We start from the raw sequence: 26,521 nt of genomic DNA, 5'->3' as shown, positions 1-26,521 counted from the left end.
GTAGCATCTCTAATTTCTCCTAAATTTTCTACTTCCTTCCAAATTTTTCCATTGTGTGTTATTGTAGTTTTGTAACACTATTTACACTAAAGCCAGCCTCCTCTTTTGCTATACAAATAAACTCTTTATTCTCTAAAGTTTCGTCGTACTAGTGTATAGTGCTATGAGCAATATGGATTCTGGCTCGTGCTTCTCAGAACTTTGCATGTCACTACTATTTAGTACATTTTTGCAACAAACATTGTTCAGTACATTGCATGCATCATTTAATGGCGTACTTAAGATAACTGCAAAGTGTCAGTAATTCAGATTTCTAGCCAATGAAATGGACAGGGGTAACTTAACTTACAAATATGCAACTCGTCTAGTTATTGTATTTATTTTTAGAGTAAATAATGAATTTTAAATCCTAACTATAAAAGTTTAAGGAAATGCAGATAACACTGTATCATTGTTACCCTAAGTTACCATAACCACAGCTAAAGATAATTATGGAGTTCTATTGTGATAAGGCAAAATTCCTAACATTTCAATTATTCTCTCTCCTAATTGACAGTAGACTCTGATTTTGAGTTAGGCAAATCATTATTTCCGTTTTGAAGATAAGCAGGCTGATGAACAAAAAGTTTTGGCAACTAGCTCTGTGATGAAATGACAGAGCCAGGATTTGAACCTGTTCACCTGGTCTGTATTCACACTCTTTACTGTTCACCTGGTCTGTATTCACACTCTTTACTGCCTTTTTGTACTTGTTTAGAGTCTGTGGCACATGATGTAGGAAGTGAACAGGTTTTAGGGTGTGTGTGTGTGTGTGTGTGTGTGTGTGTGTGTGTGTGTGTGTGTGTGTGTGTGTGTGTGTGTGTGTGTGTGACGTGCTGTTAGGTATCAATAGAGTTGGAATGGCTGACATATTCTTTCAGATTGACTGAATTCTGTAGGATATGTAATGTGTATTTGTAGTTGACAAAGTGGCCACTAGAGGGGCACAGTACCTTTTGGAAACTATAGTCATAAACTTGTTAAATGCAACTCCTTCCTACAACTAAAAGGTAATAAAAAGAAAATAATCAAAGCAACTATTCATTCCTTTAGTAAAAAGTCCACTTTTTAAAAAACCAGTAATTTTAACCAATCAAATAGGACCTCTCTCTTTCAGTTTTTGTTTTTCTATTACCAGAGAGATTTTGTTCCGTTTCATGGTAGTTTTTTCTTATATACAATATACAAGATATGCTATGTATATTGTATTGTCCGTCCTGTAAGAGGAAGGGATAGTATATAGTTTTTTACATAGTAGATTTGCAGTTTATTATTAAGGGAAGAGAAAACATAGACTTAAAAATTGAGAGAAGGCTGGGCGCCAGTGGCTCACGTCTGTAATCCTAACTACTCAGGAGACTGAGATCTGAGGATCACGGCTCAAAGCCAGCCTGGTCAGGAAAGTCCGTGAGACTCTTTTTTTTTTTGTCAGTCGTGAGGCTTGAACTCTGGGCTTGGTTGCTGTCCTTGAGCTCTTCAGCTCAAGGTGAGCGTTCTACCGCTTGAGCCACAGCACCACTTTCAGTTTTCTGGTGGTTTATTGGAGATAAGAGTTTCACGTACTTTCCTGCACAGGCTGGCTTTGAACTGTGATCCTCAGATCTCAGCCTCCTGAGTAGCTAGGATTACAGGCGTGAGCCATCGGTGCCCGGCTCCGTGAGACTATTATCTCCAATTACCACCAGAAAACCAGAAGTGGCGCTATGTCTCAAGTGGTAGAGTGCTAGCCTTGAGCTGAAGAGCTGAGGGACAGCGCTCAGGCCCAGAGCTCAAGCCCCATGACAGAGAAAAAAAAAAAATGAAAGAAAGAAATGCACAGTAAGTATATTAAAAATGTCACTGGTAACTTCAATATTTTTGAGTTATGATGACTCCACACTTTTAGCCAGTTACAGATGTTTTAGGCTACCCAAAGATTACCTAATTTTTTAAAATTAATCAAATATTGCATTTGATTTAGCATTTATTGGTAGGCAAAAGCAAGTTTAGCATTTACAGTTTGATTTAGCTGATCCTTCCCTCCTGGATTGTAGCCTTAAAAACATAGACATTGACTTTGTTTAGCTGTGACAATAATGTTGTGCATTGCTGACTGTCTAGTCATACTCTGCTCTTACTTGTGTCTTAGACTCTGTCCTTAGTAAGAGAAATTTCTAATCATCCAGATTTTTTCAGGTAGTTCCAACTTCATCCCTTTTGTCCTTCTTAAAGTCATCTCCATCTGGCTGAGAAGGAAACTCTTCCTTTTTCCCCATTTTGTGATTGGAATATAACGCACCCATCAGTCTCCTGGTCTTAGGGTTACTCAGCCCTTATCTACTCTTCCTAATGAAACCCAAAGCTACAAATTACAACCAGCCCAGATTCCATCATTTCCAGTTAAGAACTATGTAAAGTTGATTCTAGAATGTGATTTTTAATATTATGAAACACTTAAAACACACAGATCAAGAGAATATGGTATATATGTATATATATATATATATATATATATATATATATATATATATATATATACACACACAAGGGCATTTTACTCATGCACTAAGAAGAATGATAGTATACCATTTGCCAAGAAATGAGTGGACCTGGAAACATTGTTTTTTTATTTTTATTTTTTATTTTTTTAATTATATTAAGTGAAGTAAGCCAGGCCCAAAGAAACATAGGTCCCTTGGTTTCCCTTATTTGCAATAACTAGTATATGTCTGAGAAAGCAAATACAGTCAGATAAGTTGATGTTAGGCAAAATGAACCCCAAGATAAGGACTCAAATGTTTTTTCTTTCTTGTGATTGTTTCTAACATATTTATAAGATGATTTCTTTGTTGCTTTGTATGTCCCTCCCCCACGGTATAACCCCTGTTTTCACTGTATTTGATGTTGGTATAATTTGTGGAGGGGAAAGGAAAAAACAAAATGTTTAAATAGGGATACAGGTGGACCCAGTGCAATAATGAGATGTACAAGTCATTATGTGAAAAAACAAACTTTACAACTTTGGGGGCTGCTGGGGGAGGGGGGGAGATGGAAGGGATGGGAAGGGGAAACAAAGGAGGAGGCAACAATGCTTGATAAGAAATGTACTCACTACCTTGCCCATGTAATTGTAACCCCTTACAGTATTTTCACAATTAAAAAAAATTTTAAAAATGGAAACATTGTTTTAAGCGAAGTAAGTCTGGCTGGAAGAAACAAAGGATGTGTGTCATTAGTAGAAGTTAGCTCCAACTTACAACTTATATGTAAACATATACAGGGTCATATGCACATGAACACAAATGTATTAACTGAAGTATGGTGCATGCAGGAGAGGATTCCAATGGTGTAAACTCCTTACAACAACTAACTCACAGTCTAACAAAATGACAACCAGGAAGCTGGTACTTGAGAAATGTGGGGGGGGGGAGGGGGAGGTCAAAGTGAGGGAGTAGATGAATGAAGGAAAAAGGGAGGAGAATGAAATACTATTCAATGCATATCCTATGAAACTAGGAAAACAGAGTGGATAGGTAGGATTGGGAGAGATGGGGAAGAATGATGAAAAGGATTGATTAAAATACATTGTACCCATAAATTCACATCATGAATGGTAACCCTTTTGTAAAACTACTTAAAGATAATAAAAATATAATTTTAAAGATGATTAAAACATGCACAGCATGCATATTGCCAGTTTCCTTGGCTTCTGAACTCCAAGTCATTTGATCTAAAGAAAGATATGATTTCTCCAGTTTACCAGCAAGTCTTACATGAACTTAAACAGATCCCATCGTTTACTTCAAGGTTGTATTAAATTAATAATGGACAAAGGACTGATGATGGCAAACAAAATTTGACTGAAACAAATCATGGTACCCTGTCATTTTGTTCTGACTCTGAAATGGCATTGCTAATATGCAGCTGGCCGGTGCAGTGAGACTATCCGTGGGCTAGATCTGTGGTTCTCTGATTTGCATTGAATGAATGGATTGACCTTTGGGCTTTCTTCCTCTGGATGGATTAAGTGGTGCCTGTCAGCAGTAAGCACGAAGTACATCAGATTGCTCCTGATATTGTCTTTGTCTTTTCCAATGTCACAGAAACCCAGAAACAACAGATTGTGAAAACTTCAGACATTTGTTAGAAGCCTTCTAATGGGAGCCTTTTCTCCTTTATTCATTAAGCCAAAAGAGAGGAAAAGGGAAAGAAAAAAATGATATCTTGTTTTTGAAAAATCAAAAACATAATGACTTCTAGTTCTATTTACTGTAGGAAAGCAGTTGCCCTATCTTTGAATCTGACACAAATCATGGCTTGGGGAGGGGAGCAAATCTCAGTGTTAATGTGTTCTAATGATTCTTTACAGAGAACGACAAGTTGCTTGCACCCTTTCATAAATTACTATTGGCAGCCCATCTGGATTAGGAGCTGAACCAGATGGTAAGCATTTGACAGCTTACTCAGTCTCATCAGAAGAGATCAGATGATCATATTTTTCTTTGTGTCTATATGCAAATTATACTTGGAAGATGAGAAAAACGTTTTCCTTATCTTTAGCTTCTTGCTTCTTTATCTTTCCTTATCTTATATCTTGTTGCTTAGACAACTGCACAGTGTCCTTTCTTGTGTATGACTGCCTTTATTTTGTAGAAAACAATAACTGGTGTCTAGTTTTTATCCTTACTTTGAAAAAGTGCCATTTGTGCAGTGAAAGTGAAATGCTTGTTTTGGGGATTTTTTTTCTGGCTTAGTTTATATATCTTAATCATCTTTCCTCACTAAATGAATAATGCGTACACACATATATGCATACACATGTGCACATATACCTTTTATAAAAAAGTATTCTTATTATTCTTCAAAGCATTTCATTTTCAAATGGGCTTAGAATATATGCTTGTCCTTAAATTTCCTTGTATTCTGGGAATACTTACATGGTTTTGTGTTAAGACTATTCTGAAAAGAGTTGTAATGAGAATCTTGTCCATGACCATATCCATTTACATTCCTTCTCTATCTTTTTTGTTCTTTTCCCCATAATTTCTCTAATATGAGAAAACTCCTGCTGGTTCACCAAAACAGAGCCTCTACCTCTTTATTCAGTCTTGCTCTGCACACTCAGTTCTTACAGGTCTTTCGGTCCTATATGCAATCTTTAAATCTTCATATCATATCGTATATATCCTAAGTGACAAAGACAGTGGAATGAATAAGTTGTAGATATTTTACAAAAACCTGATAGAGTTACTCTGGAATTTAATGGAAAGTACAAACTTGCAACACCTTCTATATTAATTGTTTCAAAATGATTTTTAAAAACCACCAAACAACAACAAACAAGGAAACAGTGTTGAGGAACAGAAGACAGTTATATTTACTCAATCTCTAGGAAGAACAACTTAACATAGATGTGAAAATGGCTGGAAAATGGCTGAATCAACACTGTCATAAGAATTCAATGTGGTTATTTTCTAGATTTCAGCATCTGACATTTGATCATCAAACACTTCTTTTAAGGGAATTTTATGTTCTTAAATTTGGCAGAGTTCTTACAAAACAAAATAATAGATGAATCTATTAAGCAAAGAAATTTATTTCTTCATTTTGCTGGGGAGTAGGGGTTGTTTTTGTTCACTTTCCATTCACTTAATGTGTCAATATGTCATCTAAATTGTAAAGAGTAAGCTAAAGAAAAATTTTAAAAAATTCCTGGATAGTTTCAGCTTTTAAGTCAGTATCATGGCCTGGCTGACACAATCTACTCACAAGTGAAGCAACTAAGGAAAGATGTAGAACAGTATAGAATGAAAAGGCAAGTAATGAGGCAGATGTAGCAAATGTAAAGGAATTCAAATAAGTATTAGATGAGTTGATTCTGTTTGTATTGGCTTGAAGATACAGATGCTTTATCCTCTTAGCCTATCAAATTCAAACTGTTCATGATCCTTTCCAAGCTCACTCCTTCACTTGGTCTATCCTTACCTGAGTTTAGGATTGTGTCTCTTTGTCCTTAACACTCACTATCTCCATAGTTCCCTTGTACTTTGAGAAAACATCTTTGATGTTCACTTAGGATATTGTGTGTGTGTGTGTGTGTGTGTGTGTGTGTGTGTGTGTGTGTGTGTGTGTGTGTGTGTGTATGTGTGTGTGTGTGTGTGTGTGTACGTGCTAGTACTGGGGCTTGAACTCAGGACCTACACCCATCCCTTAACTTTTTCACTCAAAGCTGGTGTTCTACCACTTGAATCATATCTCTACTTCTGGATTTTTAGTGGTTAATTGGACATAAAAGTCTCACTGACTTTCCTGCCTAGACTGGCTCCAAACCGTAATGATCAGATCTTAGCTTCCTGAGTAAGTAGGATTACAGGCATGAATCACAGGTGCCTGGTTACTGTTTACCTTCTTGACTGGACACTCAGGTTCTTTAGACTTGTAGCCAGGCATATATGTTTTGATGTCTATCACATATTTCTATCATATATGTCTATCACATATGTTTTGAAGTCTATCACAAGTCAACCCAGCTGAATAAGTATGTACATTTTCAACACTTTCAAAAACAACTGAAAGAAAATGGGATTTGAGTTGCAGTACACCTTAAACACACCAGAATTCTAAAAAGAAAGACAAGAATCTGTGCTCACCAAGGAAACATGCTCCTTGTTATTGCTTTGACATTCAGAAAAAAGAAGAGAGAGCTAGCAATCTAGCAGAGTGGCAGACTGCCATCCCACGATTCCCTCCTCACTGGCGAGGAACAAGCACTAGAACAAGTAATTGAACATCTCGCTGCCTCAGTTTCCTCATCTAGGGCAAAGTAAGGATAATAGTCATCACCGTGCCCTCAGAGAGGAGTAAGCTCATTCATGTATTAGAAGCAGACAAGTGTTTTGAAGTATAAGTCTTTGCTATGAGTCTTTGAACATAATCTAAGGTCCATCTAACTGTAATATTATCTGTGCCCTGGCTTCCTTGCCATCCTCTCCTCTAGCCACTCCTCTGTCCTTTTGGTGACAGCTTTTGCCATTGGTCTGTGGTATCTACCCATCTCCCAGATGTTTGCATGGGATCTTCTTGGAGTCTTTGAGTGTAGCGTATAAAACAGTCCCCTCCACACATTCCCTTCTTAGCACTCATTGCTGTGTAAGCACATCTCACATATTTTATTTATTTGCTGGATGTTCTTCCTCCAAGTAGAAAGTCAACAGCGTGAAGAAAGAAACTTCACCAATTGCATTCACGTATTTAGGAGCACCTAACTTACAAAAGACATGAAAAATATTTTTTAGAATTAAGAAATGAATGGGTGAATAGACAATATTCTGTTCCAACTTAATCAACATCCATTGTATAAACTAAGGAAAGTAGTGGTGTCTATTGTAAGTAAAAACTGCAGAAATAATAAACAGAAGCCTGACTAACTACCTCTCTATTTCTTCATGAAATATGAAATATGGAAACATAAAGCATTTCCACTGAGCAAGCTGCATTGGATCAAAACAAATAATAGTCAAAGTTATTATACCAAACTATTCAGTCAGAATTAGAATGATATGCTTAAATCCACCGTGACAAGACAGAATGAAAAGCGATACCATCTTTTATGCAAGGATAAAAATTGAGCTAATACATGTTTCGCTATAAATCCTAAATTACTTTTAGCGAATCGGAAGGACAAATGAATATTTCACTGGGTAGCCTGTCCCTAGCCTGTTCCTGCTGAGTGTTTATGTATTTTAAGGCATGTAACTGGTAGCTACACAGAAAGAAAAAAATTCCCTCATTTTTGTCCTATTGTGGAAGGAAACCTTTATCCTAACGCAGACCCAGCATTTCTAACAATGACCATTTCCTAAAGTTCAAATTTATGGAATGCTGTTTGTAGTGATAATGTTTTGTCAGAAATGAGGCCATGTATGGTCTCGAAGAGATGAGGAGGTTCAGAGTAAAAGGTTTTAACCTCACTGAGTCTCTGTTTGGCCATTATTACATATATTTTTGGTGACTTGTATTATAACTAAGTGCATTAGTTAACATTAAAATATACTTAGGTCCCTCCCCCACAGTATAACCCCTGCTTTCATGATATTTGATGTCAGTATAATTTGTGGAGGAGAAGGGGAAAAACAAGTTGTTTAAGGATATAGGTGGACCTGTTGCAACAATGAGAAGTACAAGTTGTCATGTTGAAAACGAACTTTACAACTTCGGTGGGGGGGCAGGATTGGGTGGGGGGCGAGGGGAGGCTGGGAAGGGATGTGAAGGGTAAACAAAGGAGGAGGCTGCAATGCTTGATAAGAAATATACTCATTATCTTGCCCATGTAATTGTAACCCCTCTGTACAGTATGTTCACAATAAAATAAATAAATAAATAAATAAATAAAAATAAAATATACTTAGGTTATGTGACATATATTACAGTCTGAAAAAATAAAAAATGACTTAATAATTCTTAATAGACAGAATTACAGATCAAACATAAAACCAGGAGACCATATTTATGACCACTAGATTTTCTGTGTAGCTGCCTAAACCCCAAGCTCATTTGATTCCAGGATAGTAAAACAAGGTGGATTCTTTCTTTCTTTCTTTCTTTCTTTTTTTCTTTCTTTCTTTCTTTCTTTCTTTCTTTCTTTCTTTCTTTCTTTCTTTCTTTTTCTTTCTTTCTTTCTTCCTTCCTTCCTTTCTTTCTTTTTCTTCCCCCCCCTCCTCCCCCTCCTCCTCCTCCTCCTTCTTCTTCTTCTTCCCAGTCCTGTGGCTTGAACTCAGGGCCTGGGCACTGTTCCTGAGCTTCTTTTGCACAAGGCTATTGCTCTACAACTTGAGCCACAGTGCCAATTCCAGCCTTTTCTGCTTATATGGTATTGAGGAATTGAACCCAGGGCTTCACGCATGCTAGGCAAGCACTCTACCACTAAGTCACATTCCTAGGCCCCTGTTCTTTCTAAAAAAATATATTTCATTATAGTTAAGTACTGCCACATTCAACAACTCAATTTATAGGTACAATGCATCTAATTAATAGCTCCCCTTCATCACTCTCTTCATTACTCCCAACCCCATCTCTACCATCAGTTTTCTTAGTTTCATAGAATATGCAGCTATCTTGTATTTACTGAGAAAGCTCTATTTTAGATAAATGTGAACTTCTGAAGTTGCATTTTCTATTACTAACAGAAATAAATCAGATTCTAAGACTTCTGAATTCTTACCAGGGACCAATAATAAATTATAGTATTTGTTCCCTTAAGATAAATGTTTATTTTCTATTTCAACCATAACCTTCCCAGTGAATTAAAATGACTATGTAGCTCAACATGACCATGTAGCTGAATTTGGTGTTATAATCTGAAAACAACCATGTGGCTCTTAATATTTTGTTTCTACGGATTATTAAATAGAATGTGAAATCATGTGATATAATTCTTTTCTGAGCAAGGAGTGGTGCTATCTTATTCCATTAAAAAAATGATATGAAACTGGATTCCTAGATGCCTGTAATCCCAACTATTCAGGAAACTGAGATCTGGGAATTGAAGTTGAAAGACAGCCCAGGTAGACAAATTGATTAGATTTTAATTAAACAGCAAAAAGCCAGGAGTGAAGGTGTGGCTCAAGTGGTAAAGTGTCAGCCTTAATCAAAAAAGCTAAAGGAGAGAGGAGAAGGCCTGAGTTTAAGCCCCAGTACTAACACACACACACACACACACACACACACACACACACCTACACACACACACACACACACACACACACACACACACATCCACACGAGAAACTATCTGAAATGTGTATCTCCATTTTACAGAGGGAAGTTTAAAAGTCATATAATTGTTCAGGTCCTGCATGAAATACAGTTCCTTTGACATAAAGTCTGAAGTTTCTTACCCACACTAGTTTTGAAATGTCTGAAAGTAGAAACCTTGGTATTTTATATCCAGGACATACAGCTGGTGGTCCAAAGTTTAGGAAGCCACTGTGAAGTGTGAATATGTACTTTGATCTGTTCAAATTTATGTAGATTTCCATTGACCCCATTCTAAACTCCACCTTTCCTACAGCTGTGGCTGCAACTGGAAATTTCCTTTTAGGTTCTACTTCTATCCTCTGATAATGACCCCAGTTATGGAGCGGACAGATCATTCATTAGACGAGGAAAGAAGGCAAATCCCAAGGGAATGCATGGGACTGAGTGGGGTCAGTAGCTATGTATGGCTCTAGCCTGCAGCTGAGATTTTAACGCATTTCAATTTAGTTCTTAATGGATTTCTCTTCTGCATCTACCTTCAGAATAAAAAATGCTCTTTGCCAAGAAACAATTTCACATTGCCTTCAGTTTCTCCTGTAAAATGGAAGAACTATAGTTTTGTAAAATATTATGAAATCTCAGGACAACCATATGCCTTGGAACTATTGGAAATGCTTGCATTTTTAAGATGCTGCTAATTCAGGTGTTGTTATTGTTTTAATCCAGATACTTATCCAGCAGTTTAAGAGTTTTGAAATGGTCTTAATGATTTCTTGTTTTGTTAAGACTCACCTGTTTTTTCTGCTTGCTGAAAAACAAAATTATTTTTTTAATTTTTTTATGTTTTTATTGTGAAAATACTGTACAGAGGGATTACAATTACATGGGCAAGATAACGAGTATATTTCTTATCAAGCATTGTAGACTCCTCCTTTGTTTACCCTTCCTATCCCTTCCCAGCCTCCCCACCCCCCCACCCAATCCTCCCCCCACCCAATCCTCCCCCCGCCCCACCAAAGTTGTAAAGTTCGTTTTCGACATGACAACTTGTACTTCTCATTGTTGCAACGGGTCCACCTGTATCCTTATTTAAATGACTTGTTTTTCCCCTTCCCCTCCACAAATTATACCCACATCAAATATAGTGAAAGCAGGGGTTATACTGTGGGGGAGGGACATACAAAGCAACAAAGAAATAATCTTATAAATGCGTTAGAAGCAAATGCATGAAAGAAAAAAACATTTAAATACATATCTTAGGGTTCATTTTCCTAATATCACCTTATCTGACCTTTTCTGCTTGACTCATACATATACTAAATATTGCAAATAAGGGAAACCATGGGACCTATGTTTCTTTGGGCTTGGCTTACTTCACTTAATATAATTTTTTCCAAGTCTTTCCATTTCCTAACAAATGGGGCAATGTCATTCTTTCTGATGGAGGCATAGAATTCCATTGTGTATATATACCACATTTTCTTGATCCATTCATCTACTGAGGGGCATCTGGGTTGGTTCCATATCTTAGCTATGGTAAATAATGCTGCAATAAACATAGTTGTGCTGGTAGCTTTAGTGTGGTCTTGTTTGTAAACATTTGGGTAAAGCGTGCCCCTATGACCCAGCAAAATGAATTTTTTTAATGTGTAAAAATTAAGCCTAGAAAAAGTAAAGGAAACGAGAGAATGGGACTCTCTTTGGGAATAAACATACAAACCTGCATTATGGATGGGTAAATAACAAATAATGTGTATAAAATAAAAGCACTTCTGGTATTTTAGCATTAAAAGTAAAACATTATTGATTAGAACAAACAGGGTACAGTTTACCACTAAAAACTTGTGACCACCTTTTTAATTCTGTGAGTGAAACATTAGAACTGAACCCCAAACTCCAGTTTCTGGAAGCAAGGGCTGAATTGTGTTCATGCCTTAAATAACTGGAAAGAGACAAATGCATGGAACCATGGCTCTCAGACATGAACAACACATAACACAAGATAGTGGCCTAGAGAATGGATGAGTCTCATGATTCTACCAGCTTCCTGCTTCCACTTCCAGATGGATACTCAGAGAGGTAGAATCTTAAAGAGTCCAGAGCTCTTGCTGATCAGACTTCAGAGAAGCCCAGAGCCTAGAATTAGTGGGCAGAGTACTAGATAGACAAGAGTAACAGAAAACTAGAACTCCAGAGATCTGAGTAGCTTCCTTGACTATATTTTGAGTGGACCAAGCATGAGGAACCTTCTTAAGCCAGAGAAAACAGCATAAACAGAGAGTAGCTTGGCCAGATAGTGCTCTGAGACTCACTAGCTAAACTGAGATAAGATCATTTGCCAATGTCAATGACAGATCTCACCACTCAGATTGCCCAGTTCATATGACTCAGACCAGTGTCCAACAGCTGCCCTGAGTACTGTCAGGTCTGCCTGGGAGAACAGCCTCTCCTCCCTTCCTCTTCACCTGCCTGAAACCAGTAATCACCTGATGCTGAGTCAGCAAAGGATCCCAGGCTCTGAGGTCACTTCCTCTTCCTCTGAGGTCATTTCCTGGACTTCCCAGTTTACACCTCCCTCAGGCAGTGAGAGGTTCCCCAGGCATCACTTCCGCATCCGCTCTGGCCCAGCCTCCTGCCTTTCCCTATATAATCCAGCTCTACACGAGTCCTCCTAGCTTTCTCCCTTTTTCTCTTCTTCCTTCCCCTCTGTCTCTGCATGCCTCCATCACTTGTGGGCCTGCAGTTTGCTCTCCCCCAATAAACCTTTTCTGCTTGAATCATGTGGTGGTTTCCTTATAAGGTTTCCTGGGAACTTTGTAAGTTCAAGTACAATGAATGCCCATTCTACATCAGAGGAGGATCCTGTGCAAGGCCCAAGATATTTTGCATTCTGGAATAATTGACCTTGAGCAAAGAAGGAAGGAGTTCCTGCATATCCACTTGGCCCAGACAGGGTGTGTTGGGCTCCTGGACCATAACAGACACAATTCTAGCCTGATGCATGGCTTGGAACTAAAATGAAAGAACTCAATAGCTACAGTTGTTCTTAGGTTTCTGCAGGGGAGAATGATTTGTCCTCCTAGACTCATCTTTCTGGAACTTGCTGGAAGACTTTGGATTATTACTGATCTTAGATTTGCATGGTCCTATAGCAACCATCAAAGGCCCTGGATTAAATATCTCTGTCTAGATTCAGATGATTTCCCAGAAACTAAATTCTCTACAACTAGACTACCAAATCAGCACCTTAAAGCATATCTAAAATAGAGAAAAACAAGTATTTAAACAAATATAAAATAATTTTTGTCACAGTCTACCTATCTCATTGTTCCTAAAACTTCAATGTTTTTAAGTTTCAAGGACATGGTTGATACGGAGGATAAACAATTGAACTTTACCATTTGTACAGATCTGCTGTCTCAGTCAAAATGAAAGGCATACCTTCATTTCTTCCTAGCTAATATCTGTTCTGTATCTGCTGTCATCTCCCCTTTGTCTCACAATCCATACTTTTTCCTCATACTTCCCTGCTGCATTCTCTTTCTGTTTCTCAAGGTACCTTTCTCTCCTTATGCTGACTCAGTTGTAAGCTCACATGGATGCACTTATCAGAGATGTTCATAGAAATGACCTGCATAGGACATTGTTTCAGAGCATGAAAACTGGAACAAGTGCCCTTCGATTCAATGTCCAGCTGGCACAGAAGCTATGTGATCTTTTACAAGTGACTTAAGATCTCTGTGTCTCAGTTACTTTGTAAAAGGAAACATTTATGTCATGTGCCTTGTAGAGTGGCTGTGAGGATTAATGACATAAAACTCCGAAATCCCTCTGCATATTGCCTGGCACATACCAGGCTCTCAATAAATGAGAACTGTTATTAATAGTCACTTTATACTTAGGGCTTTGTTTGGTGAACCACCAAGGTCAGAAATGAAAGAGAAATATAGTATTTAATTCCCACCACCACCACCAAAGAAAAAGGATAATAGACTCAAGTCTAAAGCACTAAAGGGTAGAAGACACTGTGTAGCCTTGAGAACTAAAGCTCTGCTTTTTATTTTGTCCTTTCCACTCTCTTCTCCTCAGAAATATTCAGAGACAAAGTTTTAGTATGTTTAAGTTTTTAGGCTCAGAATATGGCCTTGCTTCTGGATGAGCACTGTTGTATTCAGAATCACTACTGACCAAAATCTAACAGATCCTTTTAAGCCATATCATAATGCAGCAAGACATCAGAAGCAGAAAAAAGAATCAGGCAACTTATTTTTCTAATACTTTGTGGAAATTGTTACAAAGCTTGTTATGCTGAGGATGAAATAGACTTTACTCACCTGCAGGTGTCTACTTGGCTGATTAAGGTTTGTCCCTTTTGCAAAGCATCAGCTGCGCAGTCTTTAATTTCTCTGTGTAATTCCTCATGCTGTGCTGCCAAGACAGGCAGACTTAAACTTTCTGATTTAAGGAGCTTAAGGTAAGCTTCAACTCTTCCAAGTACATCAAATGCCTGCCAAAGAAAACATACTTTCATTTTCTGCTTTTCTAGTCTAAAAATCTACATCAATGTGTTCCTGAAATACTAGCAATTAAACTAGGCAATTTAATTAGTAATTTGACCAAAATAAAAAACAACTACCAGAGAAGCGTGATTGAATTTCTTTTTCTTTTATTTTTTTTTGTGCTGGTTCTAAGCTTGAACTTGGGCCCCAAATGCTGTCCCTGAGGTTGGTTTTTGTTAAAACAAATGTTGTTTTTGGTTTTGTTTTTTTTAAATCGTGGCTAGCAGTTTTACCACTTTAGTTACCGCTCTTCATTTGGCTTTTGTTTGTAGTTGATAGAAGATAAGAGTATCTTAGACTTTCCTGACTGATCTAGTTTCAAACTGTGAGCCTCAGATCTCAGGCTCTTGACTAGTTAGGATTACAGGGATGAGTAGGGGAAACTAATGATGGTTATGATAGTTTAATTTCACATAAACACATGCTGATACTATAAATTAGCAAAATACGTTGAAGATGTACCTAAAAAATTCAGATGTAACCATGTAGAATTTGGAGTGGGTTTATATTTTTATATTTTATACTGTGCACAAATAATAGATAATCTGTTTAAAAATACTAGCAGTTTTTCCTAATTTGAAAATCTCAGAAATAGTCTTAATAGGAAATTTCCCCTTAAACAACACTTTGAATCTAAACACCATAGGGAAATATTCAAGAAATTGCTAAAATGCTTTCTCCTTTGTCTTTTCAAATATAACTAAGTCCTTAGCCTGCTTCACCTAACCCATCCATCTGCCTGTAGAGGAGATTAGAGTTTAGTTCTGAACCAATACAAAGAGCAATACTTGGATTATGCTGAAAAGAACATAGCCTTGTAAACCAGGATAGTATTTTCAGAGAAGATACTTGAATTCTTTTATTTTTGTCTTGTATTGGTTGGTCAACTCCTCAAAGGAGGAGGTCATAGAATCACCACAGAGTAGAAAGGAGTTTTCTACTTAATAGGCATTAAGATGGAAGACTATATGACATAAAGGCAATACAAGAGGACCATGATGATAACACGAGGGTAAAGATATAGTGTATCTCTAACAGTTGACCTGAACAACAGCTGGACCACAGGTGAGCTCTTCCATGTCGTCCTCCAGCACCACTGAAGGAAACCACCTGCAGAATGTGACATACTGACCTGGAGTATAGTCCTATCAGAGAAAGCTTGTAATGTCAGGTAGTCAAGCAACTAGTTCAGCAGTATAGCCTTGCTATATTGTTATGTGGAAAGACACTGAATTTAGCAGGGCCTTAAAGACTCCAATAGGAAGAATCTAGATGTGTGTATAGGATTCTAGACCATAAGAAATGAGAACAAATAGACTTCTGGGTCTGGTAATATTGAATCCAGGCAAGCTTGGGGAATAAGGATGAACTCCTGCTCAGAGAACTCACAGTTTAAGCCAAATGTAGAGGCTCCACCCATCGGCATGTAGAAATAATACTCATGTCCCTACACCTGGCTTCTGTCTTAGGAAAGAATTTGAATTTGAATGAACTGCACAAAAATTAAGATCTGCAAATAAAATCTCTTTAATGTTATCTTATTATTCATATTGGTATTCTCTTTTCCCTCATTCTTTTCCAGGTCTGCTTTTCTTTACTTATGGAGAATGTTTAAAACAGAACCATTCTAATGTATTTACCAGTTGAGAAGAAATAACTGCTGTCTAGTAAGAACTATTTTATGTTACCTATATATTTTTCATTTATTCAACAACAGTAGTGAATGTCTACTATATTCCAGGCATATTATCCTTAACACCTCTGGGAGGGAATAAGAAATTATCCGTGTGGTGTGTCTAGAAAAACCAGGTCTCAGAGAAGTTAAATAAATTGCACAAATCTCAGTTTTAAGAGGCAAGTTTAGGATTTATACCCAATTTGTCTGGCCCTGAAGACCCCTTTCTTAAATCCTGGACCATGGCATTCTGAGACAAAGATTACTATTGGAAGCTTAAGAAAGAGTCTTTTACAAAAGCCTGTAATCTTGGTTGGAAAAGGTGGGGTCTTAAAACTTACTGGGGACTAATATATACATACATATGTGCTTTTGTTTCTTTGCACATGTAAAAAAAGATTTTAAAAAGTTGAGATTTTGACACAGAGAAAGATCAAGTCAAAGGTTTGTATCATGCTACAAGAGTGGAAAAGAAAGAAAGCTTTTAAAAGATAAGCTGAACCCAAAGGCCTCTGTTATACAATCCTTTCTATTACTTGAAGTTGGCAATAGAGCAAAGTGCAGCAGGATGCTTGCTGCTGCTGGAAATGAAGACATGACTTGCTGAATCCTTCCACAAGTGATCCAAATAGCAATTGGCAATAATCCGTGTTACTGGAGTTTTGCATTTGAAATGTGCATTTTTTTTGAATACAGTGGTGTTTCTTGTTAACTGAGGGTGAGTTTTAAAGTTAATGGCTAAAGTTCAGTGTATTCAAAATTATCTTCAATACCTTTGAGTTAAAGTTAAAAAAAAAACATTAAATTGTGTTCGTAATAATATATATTTACATTCAGGATGGAGAAACTCTGAGGTCCACTAGAGTAAGAAGTCTATAGAAAAATACCAGTGTGTTCTCTTTTTCTTTCTTTAAAATAGTTTTCAGTAGCCTGGTAGGGGGAGATGATAGAGAAATCTAAAGTCCTTTTTCTTTGTCTACAAATTTAACTGCATTCTATTTTGATGCTAAACATCACAAGCTTACTATATGTCATGTTGGTTGTTGTCTTGAGAACTTAAAAAGAGCTGTCACTCTAAACTTTGATTGATGAAACACATCTTTAAGAAATCACCAAGAAGGGCACACCACCTGCTGTCTCCTTTCTTGTTATGGGCCCCTCCCTCTTGAAGCTCCAACTGCGCAGCTGCCACACGCATGGTTTTAAGCACTGGTCTCATTTTCATAGTTAGATGATAAAACTCAGGGCATTAAAAACACATGTGATATCACTACACTTTGTTCCTGAATGTTATAATAAAAGTGTTATTTCTTAATAGAATGCCATTAAATCAAAGGGCCAAATATTTACTAGCAGAAAGAGTTCATATTTCAAAGACAAAGATAACTTGTAAGTTGGAATCAGAATAGAGTAAGTTTCTTCAAGAGTTTTTTTTTAATTAAACAGATTAACGTGTTAAGAAGGCATTTGGGATTATTTTCTCTATTTAATATATCAGTTAATAGAACTGTGGCAGTAGAAATGAGATGATTCATTTCTTTCCTTAGCCCAACAAATACTTTTGTGGCTTATCTGTAGCTTAAGTGGTTTGGATGCTTCAAGAGAGCATAGATATTATTCTTCATTCCAAACTGCATACAAATAATTCCATAGACACAGAAACAAAAACCAAACTTCTGGAATTTAAGGCAATATTTCTTTCAAGATGATACTGTCTGAATTACTTGCAAAACTGCTTTCTCCCATTCCAATGGAGCACTGATGAGGAATCCATGTGCTGATTTCAGAAATGATGTAAGTATGATTGCTCTCATTTAATCTTCTCCTGAAATAGATGAAAAGGCTTTTCTATTTACCATGCCCATAGGGAACCTGATATACTGGATCCAGCTGGAAAGAATGCCTTTGCTCCATATAGTCCAGAACAGACCAGGTTATTTCTGGCAGTAAGAACACCGTGACCCTCACAGAAATTATTTCAGCACGAACAGTCCCAGCTTTTCTTTTCACATCTCCCTTTTCCTTCCAACCATATATGTGCAAGTCCAACAAAGCTTTCATGACAGGATTGGGAAGAAAGCACATAAGCATATGGATACCTTCTTCTGCTGGATTCCAGCTCGTCTGGACCATTTCATGTGGCTCTACTCTGTCCTTACACATGTAAGGAGGAGACAGGATCATCTGGTGTGGGCCCTAATTTGGTAAAGTCTAGGAGTTGCCTAATTTTTGTTCTTTGAGGGGCTAATAAAAACTACTCCCTTTTCTCTTGTTAAGTACAGGGTGAAAAGGCAGGCTGCATCAAATAAAGTAGAGATTATATCAGGACATGGAACATTTTATTCTTTTTTAACTATCTGCAAGACTAGTAATTCAGGCAAGAGCTCTGAGCCATCCAGTTCAATTCTCTTATTATGCTGCTTCACAAAACAACTTAGCAAAAATATTGTTAGCTTTTTGACTAATAATTTGAAAAGAATCAATATAAAATATCACCACCAACAAAAATGCATAATCTTGCAAACAACCAAGGACACCAAAGTCAAATCAGCTTCTAATAAGAGCACTTATTTCTGCCACCTCCGTGGGGTCAGATTTCCTTTGGGTTCAGTTTTTACAAAGACTGACAGCTTCAGTTTCCTTTCCTAAACATTACCTAAGATCACTTCTATCAGCTTTCAATTCGATGAGCGGATTCTTAATTCTAGTCATGATTGAAGCTGCTTCAGCCTTCAAATCCATGAAGGCCATGGGCTAAAGGATGATGAAATTTTTCACATCTGCTGTCTGCCTTTCTTATTATGGGCCCCTTCCTCTTGATCCACTGCGCAGCTGCCACACTCATGGTTTTAAGCACTGGTCTCATCTTTATAGCGTTAGAGGATAAAACTCAGGGCATTAAAAACATATGTGGTATCACTACAGTTTTCCTGGCTCCATCCCAACTTCTTTATTTTATTGTATTTTGTTAAGAGGGGTTACGGTTACATGAGTAAGGCAATGAGCACATTACCTGTCGATCATTGTTACCCCTTCCCTTCCTAGTTTTTGTCCCATTACGCCTTGCCTCCCTCACCTCCCACACTCCTATCCCCCCTGGCCACCTGAAGCTGTAAAGTTCATTTCCCATCCCAATTTCTGTGCGTGCCTATTCTTTGGCTCTTAAAGGTTGCTGCTGCTGGTCTAGTACTCCTTCACTGATAAGACTGATAAGTGGTATAAATAAGAGAGGTATTTCAAGCCACTAGGTTCCCAATGTAGATTTTCTTTTATATTCTTAAAGTTGAGAAATCACTGGAAAAGAAGGTTTAGATGAACAGTGGCCTGTAACTAAAGCATTTTCCCAACAATGACTGGTGGACATTTATGTACTGACCATTTCTTACCTTTTCTGAGGTAAATCAACCTTGCAAATGAATCTAAACACATGAATCAATTTAGACAGCTAGTATGTATTAATAACTTCTACTTTCTTTTACTTAAATTGAGCTAAATAAATTTTAAGATGATCTTAGGAATATTAATATGGACAATGTCTATTTGCAATTTGTAAAACTTTTGTATTTTTTATTCATTGAAAAACTATTGAGTGAAATCCACGGTCCATATACTCAGCTGTGTGCTAGGGATATAAAAATGAACAAAAGCATTTAATTCACATTAGTGTCTACTGCAGTATTAAATGTAATGACAAAATAATGGCTGGCACATAATGAGACCATAGCTATTCTATGCACTAGCCATATATTAGCTTATTTAGATAGCATGATGATCTTGGGAAGAACATACAATTCCCACTTCTATTTTACAGGTTCAAAAATAACCAGGTGCACAAGGAAGTTAAATAACTGTCCAAGATCATAGAGCTAATAAATATTGCTGTCGAAATTCATATCAGCTTGGCTCCAAAATGGCTGTTATTTTTAGTGATGCACATACTAACAAGCATTTCTAAATTTTCACCTAATACCAAATAATTCCATTTACTTTATACTTCAACTATACCCTAAAGACTTTGTACAGTTCATCGCCAATTAGAAGAATTTTTATTATTAAACAATACTCTCTGAGGTAGACAAAGAACTATTAGAACTATTTTGGAAGAGAAAACTGAAGCTTAAAATCAAGCTAATTTGTCATATCACCAGTCATTTATTCATTTCTGCAACCAAACTTTTTGGACACTAGGTGGCACACAAAGATGATCAAGGCAAAATCACTCTGTAAGAAGCACGGAAATTGACATGGAATAATAAGAAGTTATATTTGATGCTGCTCGACTTCTCAGAGAAGGTAATAATACATTTGCTAAGTCTCTTTATACAGTTCTACTCATACTCTTGCATATTTTTTACTTGCATATAAAAGAAAAAAGCTCTCTTCTTTCAAACTGATCTTATTCCATTTCCTCAGGCCAATATAAAGTTTTATAAACAATGTAGTACAGTTGACATGGAAGTTCTACTCTATAACTGACTGTTCTTAGCCATTCAAATAATTACTATGCATACTAATCATTAACTTCAGACACTATTCTAGGTGTTCTAGTGTGTGCAAACTGAAGAGAACATGTTTCTTTGGTTCAAGTAGTTCCACTTTAGCAAAGGAAAATAAATATAGCAATAAACAACTGTAATGTAAGACAAACTATATTTACTGCTAATAGAAAGATTCAGTAGTCTGGAATTCTGCATAGAGGGAATATATATATATATATATATATATATATATGTAAATATATATATATTCATGAACTAGAAGTTTGTTGATAGATTTACTACAAAATATACTGTGAAACTGAGTGTCTTTGGTATGTCCCTATTAACCTGAACTGAATTGATTCTCTAGAAATTTAGTATGTCAAAGGCATTCCTTCTCTTTTAATTATTTGATTTTTATCTTTAAGTAGTTGTACAGAGGATTTGCCATCCAACAAAACAGTTTATGAATATAACTGAATCTTGATCAGTGTCACCCCTTTCATGCTTCTCCCCAAACCCACCCCTTCCCTCAAGGGTGTGTGGGACAGGAAGTAGTTATAAAAGTCAATGCATTCCTTCCATTCTACAGTTGCTTTCTAATACTATTTTTAATAATATTTTTAATACTATTGTCGATACTTTAGCCACCATTATCAAATATTTGGGCTCCAGCAGTTTGACCTTTGACTCTAAGAGCAAGGGTTTCTAAGCCCTACAACCATCATTCTCTCAGCGTGAGTACCGAAAGGCTAGTAAATTAAGACACCACCTCTTTCTCATGGTGGTTTGCTGCATCAGAACTTTTTCAGAGCATGTGCAGCATACATAAAAACTCCTTTGCATGGCACTCAAGACTTTTCTGGAACCCTACTCCCTCTACTGCTTTTGTCTCCTCACTCTGAATCAACATCCTACATTTTATGCCAAGTGAATTATCTGAGGTGTCCAAGTGTTTACACCACCCAGCACTCTCCCAACCCTTTTCTGTGCCATTAAAAAAAAATTTGCTCAGAGGTTATCTCTGCTAGGGGCAACTGCTGGGTAAAATTTCACACACTTTATCTTCTTGGAAAGGCTTAAGGTCTCTACTCAGTGTTCCCTCTGCTCTGGCTTATTCCATCACAACTTCCCTATGTCACATGAATTCTGGTGCCTTGCCTCTCTTAAAAACTTCAAGAGAGGGTTTGGAAGGCAGGGATTATACCTGTCACTGGATTAGCTCAAGATCCCAGCTGATGCCTGGCATCTGCAGATACAGCATAGTAGACAATGGTAAATACAGAAGAAAAGAGGGAAGGAAAGCAAATTCCTTTTAGTTGTTTCTAAGGGGAAAAACAAAAGGAAAATGTGGGAAAGAGGAATCTGAGATAGTCAGCTTGAGAATTACAACACTGAAAGGGACTACATTTTCATTGATCTGTAACAACTTACTTTCTGAATTCACCTGTCCCATCTTATGAAATTTCTTCCATGTAATCTTTTTAGGTTCTCTACCCAGGCATGTCCTCTACCCTTCCCATCTCTCACAACAACTAGGAAATTTAAATTAATTATTTTCCTCACAGGTGCTTAACATGTATCTATCTTTAAAATGGCAAAATAACAATATATAATAAAAATACATAGGGAACACCATACTTAATTATTTTGTTTTCATCTAGAACAACCATAGGCACTACTGTTTTTGCATCACTGTAAATATCTTGATAAAAGAAACATCATCTTGTCAAAAGACGTTAAATTCTTAACAGTGATAACAGGCGTAATGGCAGCTATGAAGCTACATTTCATGGTAATTTTTGTGCTTCTTTGGCTGCTTTACCTTGACTTTCAGATTGACTCAGATCACCAAAAGGATTTGCTTTCAGTCTCCTCTGATTTTCCAGGTGGAATCATGTGACTAGGAATTGAAGGCATGGGATATGAACTTAACAACACACCAACCATGCATTCATTACAGCTTTGGGTTTAGTCAGAGATGTCACAGAAATACAAGCTTGTGCTGTTCTACTCTTGAAACCTTTAATATATTTATCACTGTTTGCCTCAAACCACATTCCTTAAACAATGATAAATACACTTTAGATGATCAATCAATGTTAACCAGAGCCTCTTTTTCATGAGCATGCAAAAAAAATCACAACAAACAAGATTATCTATGATTATGAAGGATGGATGTTTAGAGGGATCAAGGTAAGTGTGTGTGGTCGGTGCTGCATTCATATTTTATATCATGTTCTTATGACTTATATCAGTACTGGCTCAATAAATATTTACAAAAAATAAATATTTAAAAATAAAGAGCAATTTTTGCCATGAATTTACCACATTATTTTTCCAACAACTTCAAAGAAGGAAATTATTCACCAATATCTAGGACTGGTAGGGAGAAGAATGAAGGGAAATTAAAGAAAAAGAGGAGCAGAACAGATTTCTATATGATTATAGACATAAGCATGTGGTAAAAATATAGATGAAAAATGTACATGACATAAAACTTAGAATTTTCTATTCTGAAGATAAATTTGACATCTCTTCCTATTCTTACAAAATTTAAAACAAAATAAAAACTATTTTAAAAAAAACCTATGCAACAGCAATACTAACAAGACAATATGTTGGAAATTATCTGTACAATTTGAGGGGTTCGGAGAGAGGGAAAAAGGGAGAAAAATGAGGGAAGGGGTAACAAGTTAGATAAAAAATGTAATCGCAGTCTTACTGAAACCCCTCTGTATATCACCTTGACAATAAAATTGAAAATAAATAAATAAATATAAGGGAAAAAATCTCATATTTCAACAGGCACTGTTGGCTCATGCCTTAATCCTAGCTACTCAGGAGGAGGCTGAGATCTAGGAATGACAGTTTGCAATCAGCCCTGGAAGGAAAATGCAAGAGACTTTTCTCTCCAATTAACCACCAAAGGGGGGAAAAACCCAAACAGTGAAAAGTGGAGGTGTGTGGCTCAAGTGGTAGAGCACTAGCTTTGAGCAAAACAAGCTTGGAAGCAGCACTCAGGCCCTGAGTTCCAACACACACATACACACAAAATTTCATATTTCACTTTTTTTTTGGGGGGGGGTTCTGGTCGTGGGGCCTGAACTCTGGGCCTGGGTGCTGTCCCTCAGCTCTTCAGCTCAAGGCTAGCACTCTACCACTTGCGCTTTTTTCTTATGTGGTGCTAAGGAATCGAACCCAGGGCCTCATGCATGCAAGGCAAGCACTCTACCACTAAGCCACCTTCCCAGCTCTCATATTTCACTTTTTAAAGCAAATATTCATACTGTCCCATTTGCTCATTTACATATTACCCATGATAATAATATACTTGTTCACACTGATATTTGACTGAGAAATTGAAACACACTATTGACCAAACTGATGAATTGAAACAAGTTTGACTGTTGAAAAGAGTACTTCTAACTATGCTGAGAGGAACTGGTTTTTTAAGAACGTAACTTAAAAATAAATAAATAAATAAAAGCCCTAAAATCATCCCCAACACAGTGCATCTAGATTTGCATAAGTGGAAAGAGAAGTCCTTCCTGGGTCCCTGGTGCTCTAGTACTTCTTTCTGGTATACTAAGAATTCATAACCTTAAAACTTTTTTTTATCAAGGCCACTTCTAGTGTGTGTCTACCGCCAGCCATCTTAAGGATTGAGGGATTCCATCCCACTGAGACAGACACAGGCTTGTTTACTGTTTGTAATTAAACAGTTCCTTCTCCAAGCTGGAAGTTCTTCTTTAGAACTCCACTTCCACTTCTTCTTCTTCCTCTTCTTCCTCTTCTTCCTCTTCTTCTTCTTTCTTCTTTTTTTTTTTTTTTTTTTTGTCGGTTGTGGGGCCTCAACTCTGGGCCTGGCACTGTCCCTCTGCTCTTCAGTCAAGGTTAGCTCTCTACCATGTGAGCCACAGCGCCACTTTCAGCTTTTTCTGCTTATGTGGCGGTGAGGAATCGAACCCAGGGCCTTATGCATATGAGGCAAGCACTCTACCACTGAGCCACCTTCCCAGCCCCTGAACTCCACTTTCTAAGGGTGCAGACACCCACCCATATAGGGATATTTAGGGAACTAATGTGCATGCTGTCATTCAACGACTGTTTTCATTTTTCTAAAATCTTTTATCTCTGCTTCAGAAGTCACAGTCACATGTCATCCATCAGGATCCATAAAACTATGACAAGTTAACGTAAGCTTGAAAGTAAGATGAAACCTCAAAACCTTCAAGGTTCTTGGGAGTAGGATTTCATCTAAGAATGGGATGACTCATAACTAGAAAATTCTAGCACATCACATCACAGCAAAGTGAATTTTCAAAAGGAAAACTGTGTTGGGGACTAATAATTGACCATCAAAAATGGAAACACTCAGGCTGGGAAGGTGGCTCAGCGGTAGAGTGCTTGACTTGCATGCATGAGGCCCTGGGTTCGATTCCTCAGCACCACATAAGCAGAAAATAAAAAAGCTGGAAGTGGCGCTATGGCTCAAGTGGTAGAGTGCTAGCCTTGAGCTGAAGAGCTGAGGGACAGCGCCCAGGCCCAGAGTTCAGGCCCCACGACCGGACCCCCCTCCCCCCCAAAAAATGGAAACACTCCTTTACTAGTGTAACCAGAACTTACAGCCTAGAAAAAAATACCCTAAGGGTTTAATTTATACTAATTTTTTAAAAATCTAGCCCTTTATTTATTTATTTATGAATGTTCTACCAGAGATTGAATAAAGTAATAAGAACTTTTTGTAAAACAATTTTTACAATATAAATCAAAAAGAAAAATACCACTTATAAGTATTGAGAGGAGTTCATTCTTTAGCTTAAATGGATTTATCCACTACATAATTTCATAATTTACTGTTTCTTAATTATATAGTGAAGAATTGACATTAGGAGTCATGACTAACTATCCATTTTCCAAACTAACTTCTATTTTTGCTGAGGTATAAGTATCCATCATCTTTCACATTAAATTCTTAACTTTAACGTGGGAGTTTATTTCCTTAATGCTTTAAAAGGAGAAAAATATTTCTATACCTTTTTGAGTACCATTTGGCTGTAGATAATGGTATAACACTGATAAATCCCAGTTGAGCCTATAATTGAATAGTTAGTATGCTGTGACATTCAAACGATGAAACAAAGAATTTGGAAACCAGGTCTTTGAGGTTCAGGAATATGAATTATCTTCTCTGGATCTCACTTGTATTATTTGAATTTGAGGAATTAACTACTCTTCTTCCCTTTCCCCATCTTTCTATTCCTCTCTTCCTCCTTTGTCATAAGAAATATCCCTGATTTCTTCTCTCTTAAGGAAAAGGACTTGAGACAAAACCACCAAATATTAAGATATGAGAAAGAAAGCAAGAGTTAGGGAATGAGAAGGTGTATGTATTTATGTGTTGGGGGAGGGAAGAGAAAAGAGAAGTAGAGGGAGAATCTGTGTTTTTTTCAAGGCTTCAAATTATAGCATTTGTACTAGAAGTATTATTTTATAACAACATTCCCTCTATTTTCTTTAAAATCCATAATAAATGATTTTTAGATGGTCCATTCATTTTTGTAGATTGAAAGTGTGATATAAATTCAAATACCCTTAATTCAAAAACAAGACTGTAAAAGACAAATATAACATCTACTTAGTTCAATATCTCAAACCATATATGACTGCCAGTTTTTATTTCTGCTTTTATGAAGAGAGGAAGATGAATGATGAATCTTATGAAGATTTATTCATTCTCTCAATGAATTCCAAGACAGTACAGGATTAGATAATCAGTAATTCTTCACCTGTTTTACTATGATTCTAACATTTCTATTTCAGAATTTTACTGTTTATTAATTCAAAAAAAATTATTAGTAAAGAAGGTCAAGATCAAATCACCTTTGTAGAAGATTGTACTCACTTGGTGTTATGATTTTAGATCACAATGTACCTAACTTCTCGAGGCTTCCCCTTTCATTGTCTTGTTATAAAGTAGTGAAATTTAACTTGATAAACAATTAAAATTTTCAAATAAGAGCACCATCTCC

General features: G+C 36.8%; 1 protein-coding gene across 4 annotated transcripts in view; it reads right to left on the bottom strand.

Annotated features, from left to right (window-relative positions):
• Ccdc141 (coiled-coil domain containing 141) overlaps positions 1-26,521 on the bottom strand; it is a 169,436-nt gene that overhangs the window by 53,046 nt on the left and 89,869 nt on the right. For all 4 annotated transcript variants that reach the window (XM_070019988.1, XM_070019998.1, XM_070020006.1 and 1 more), the window contains one exon: positions 14,109-14,281. In XM_070019988.1, the coding sequence (XP_069876089.1) occupies positions 14,109-14,281 (173 nt within the window). The remainder of the gene's footprint in view (positions 1-14,108; positions 14,282-26,521) is intronic.

Source organism: Dipodomys merriami, unplaced genomic scaffold (assembly GCF_024711535.1).
Source record: "Dipodomys merriami isolate MVZ:Mamm:240054 unplaced genomic scaffold, mDipMer1.0.p SCAF_1, whole genome shotgun sequence".
NCBI classification, from domain to species: domain Eukaryota; kingdom Metazoa; phylum Chordata; class Mammalia; order Rodentia; family Heteromyidae; genus Dipodomys; species Dipodomys merriami.
Note: the sequence above shows the minus strand (reverse complement) of the source record. Positions and strands in the feature narration are given on the sequence as shown.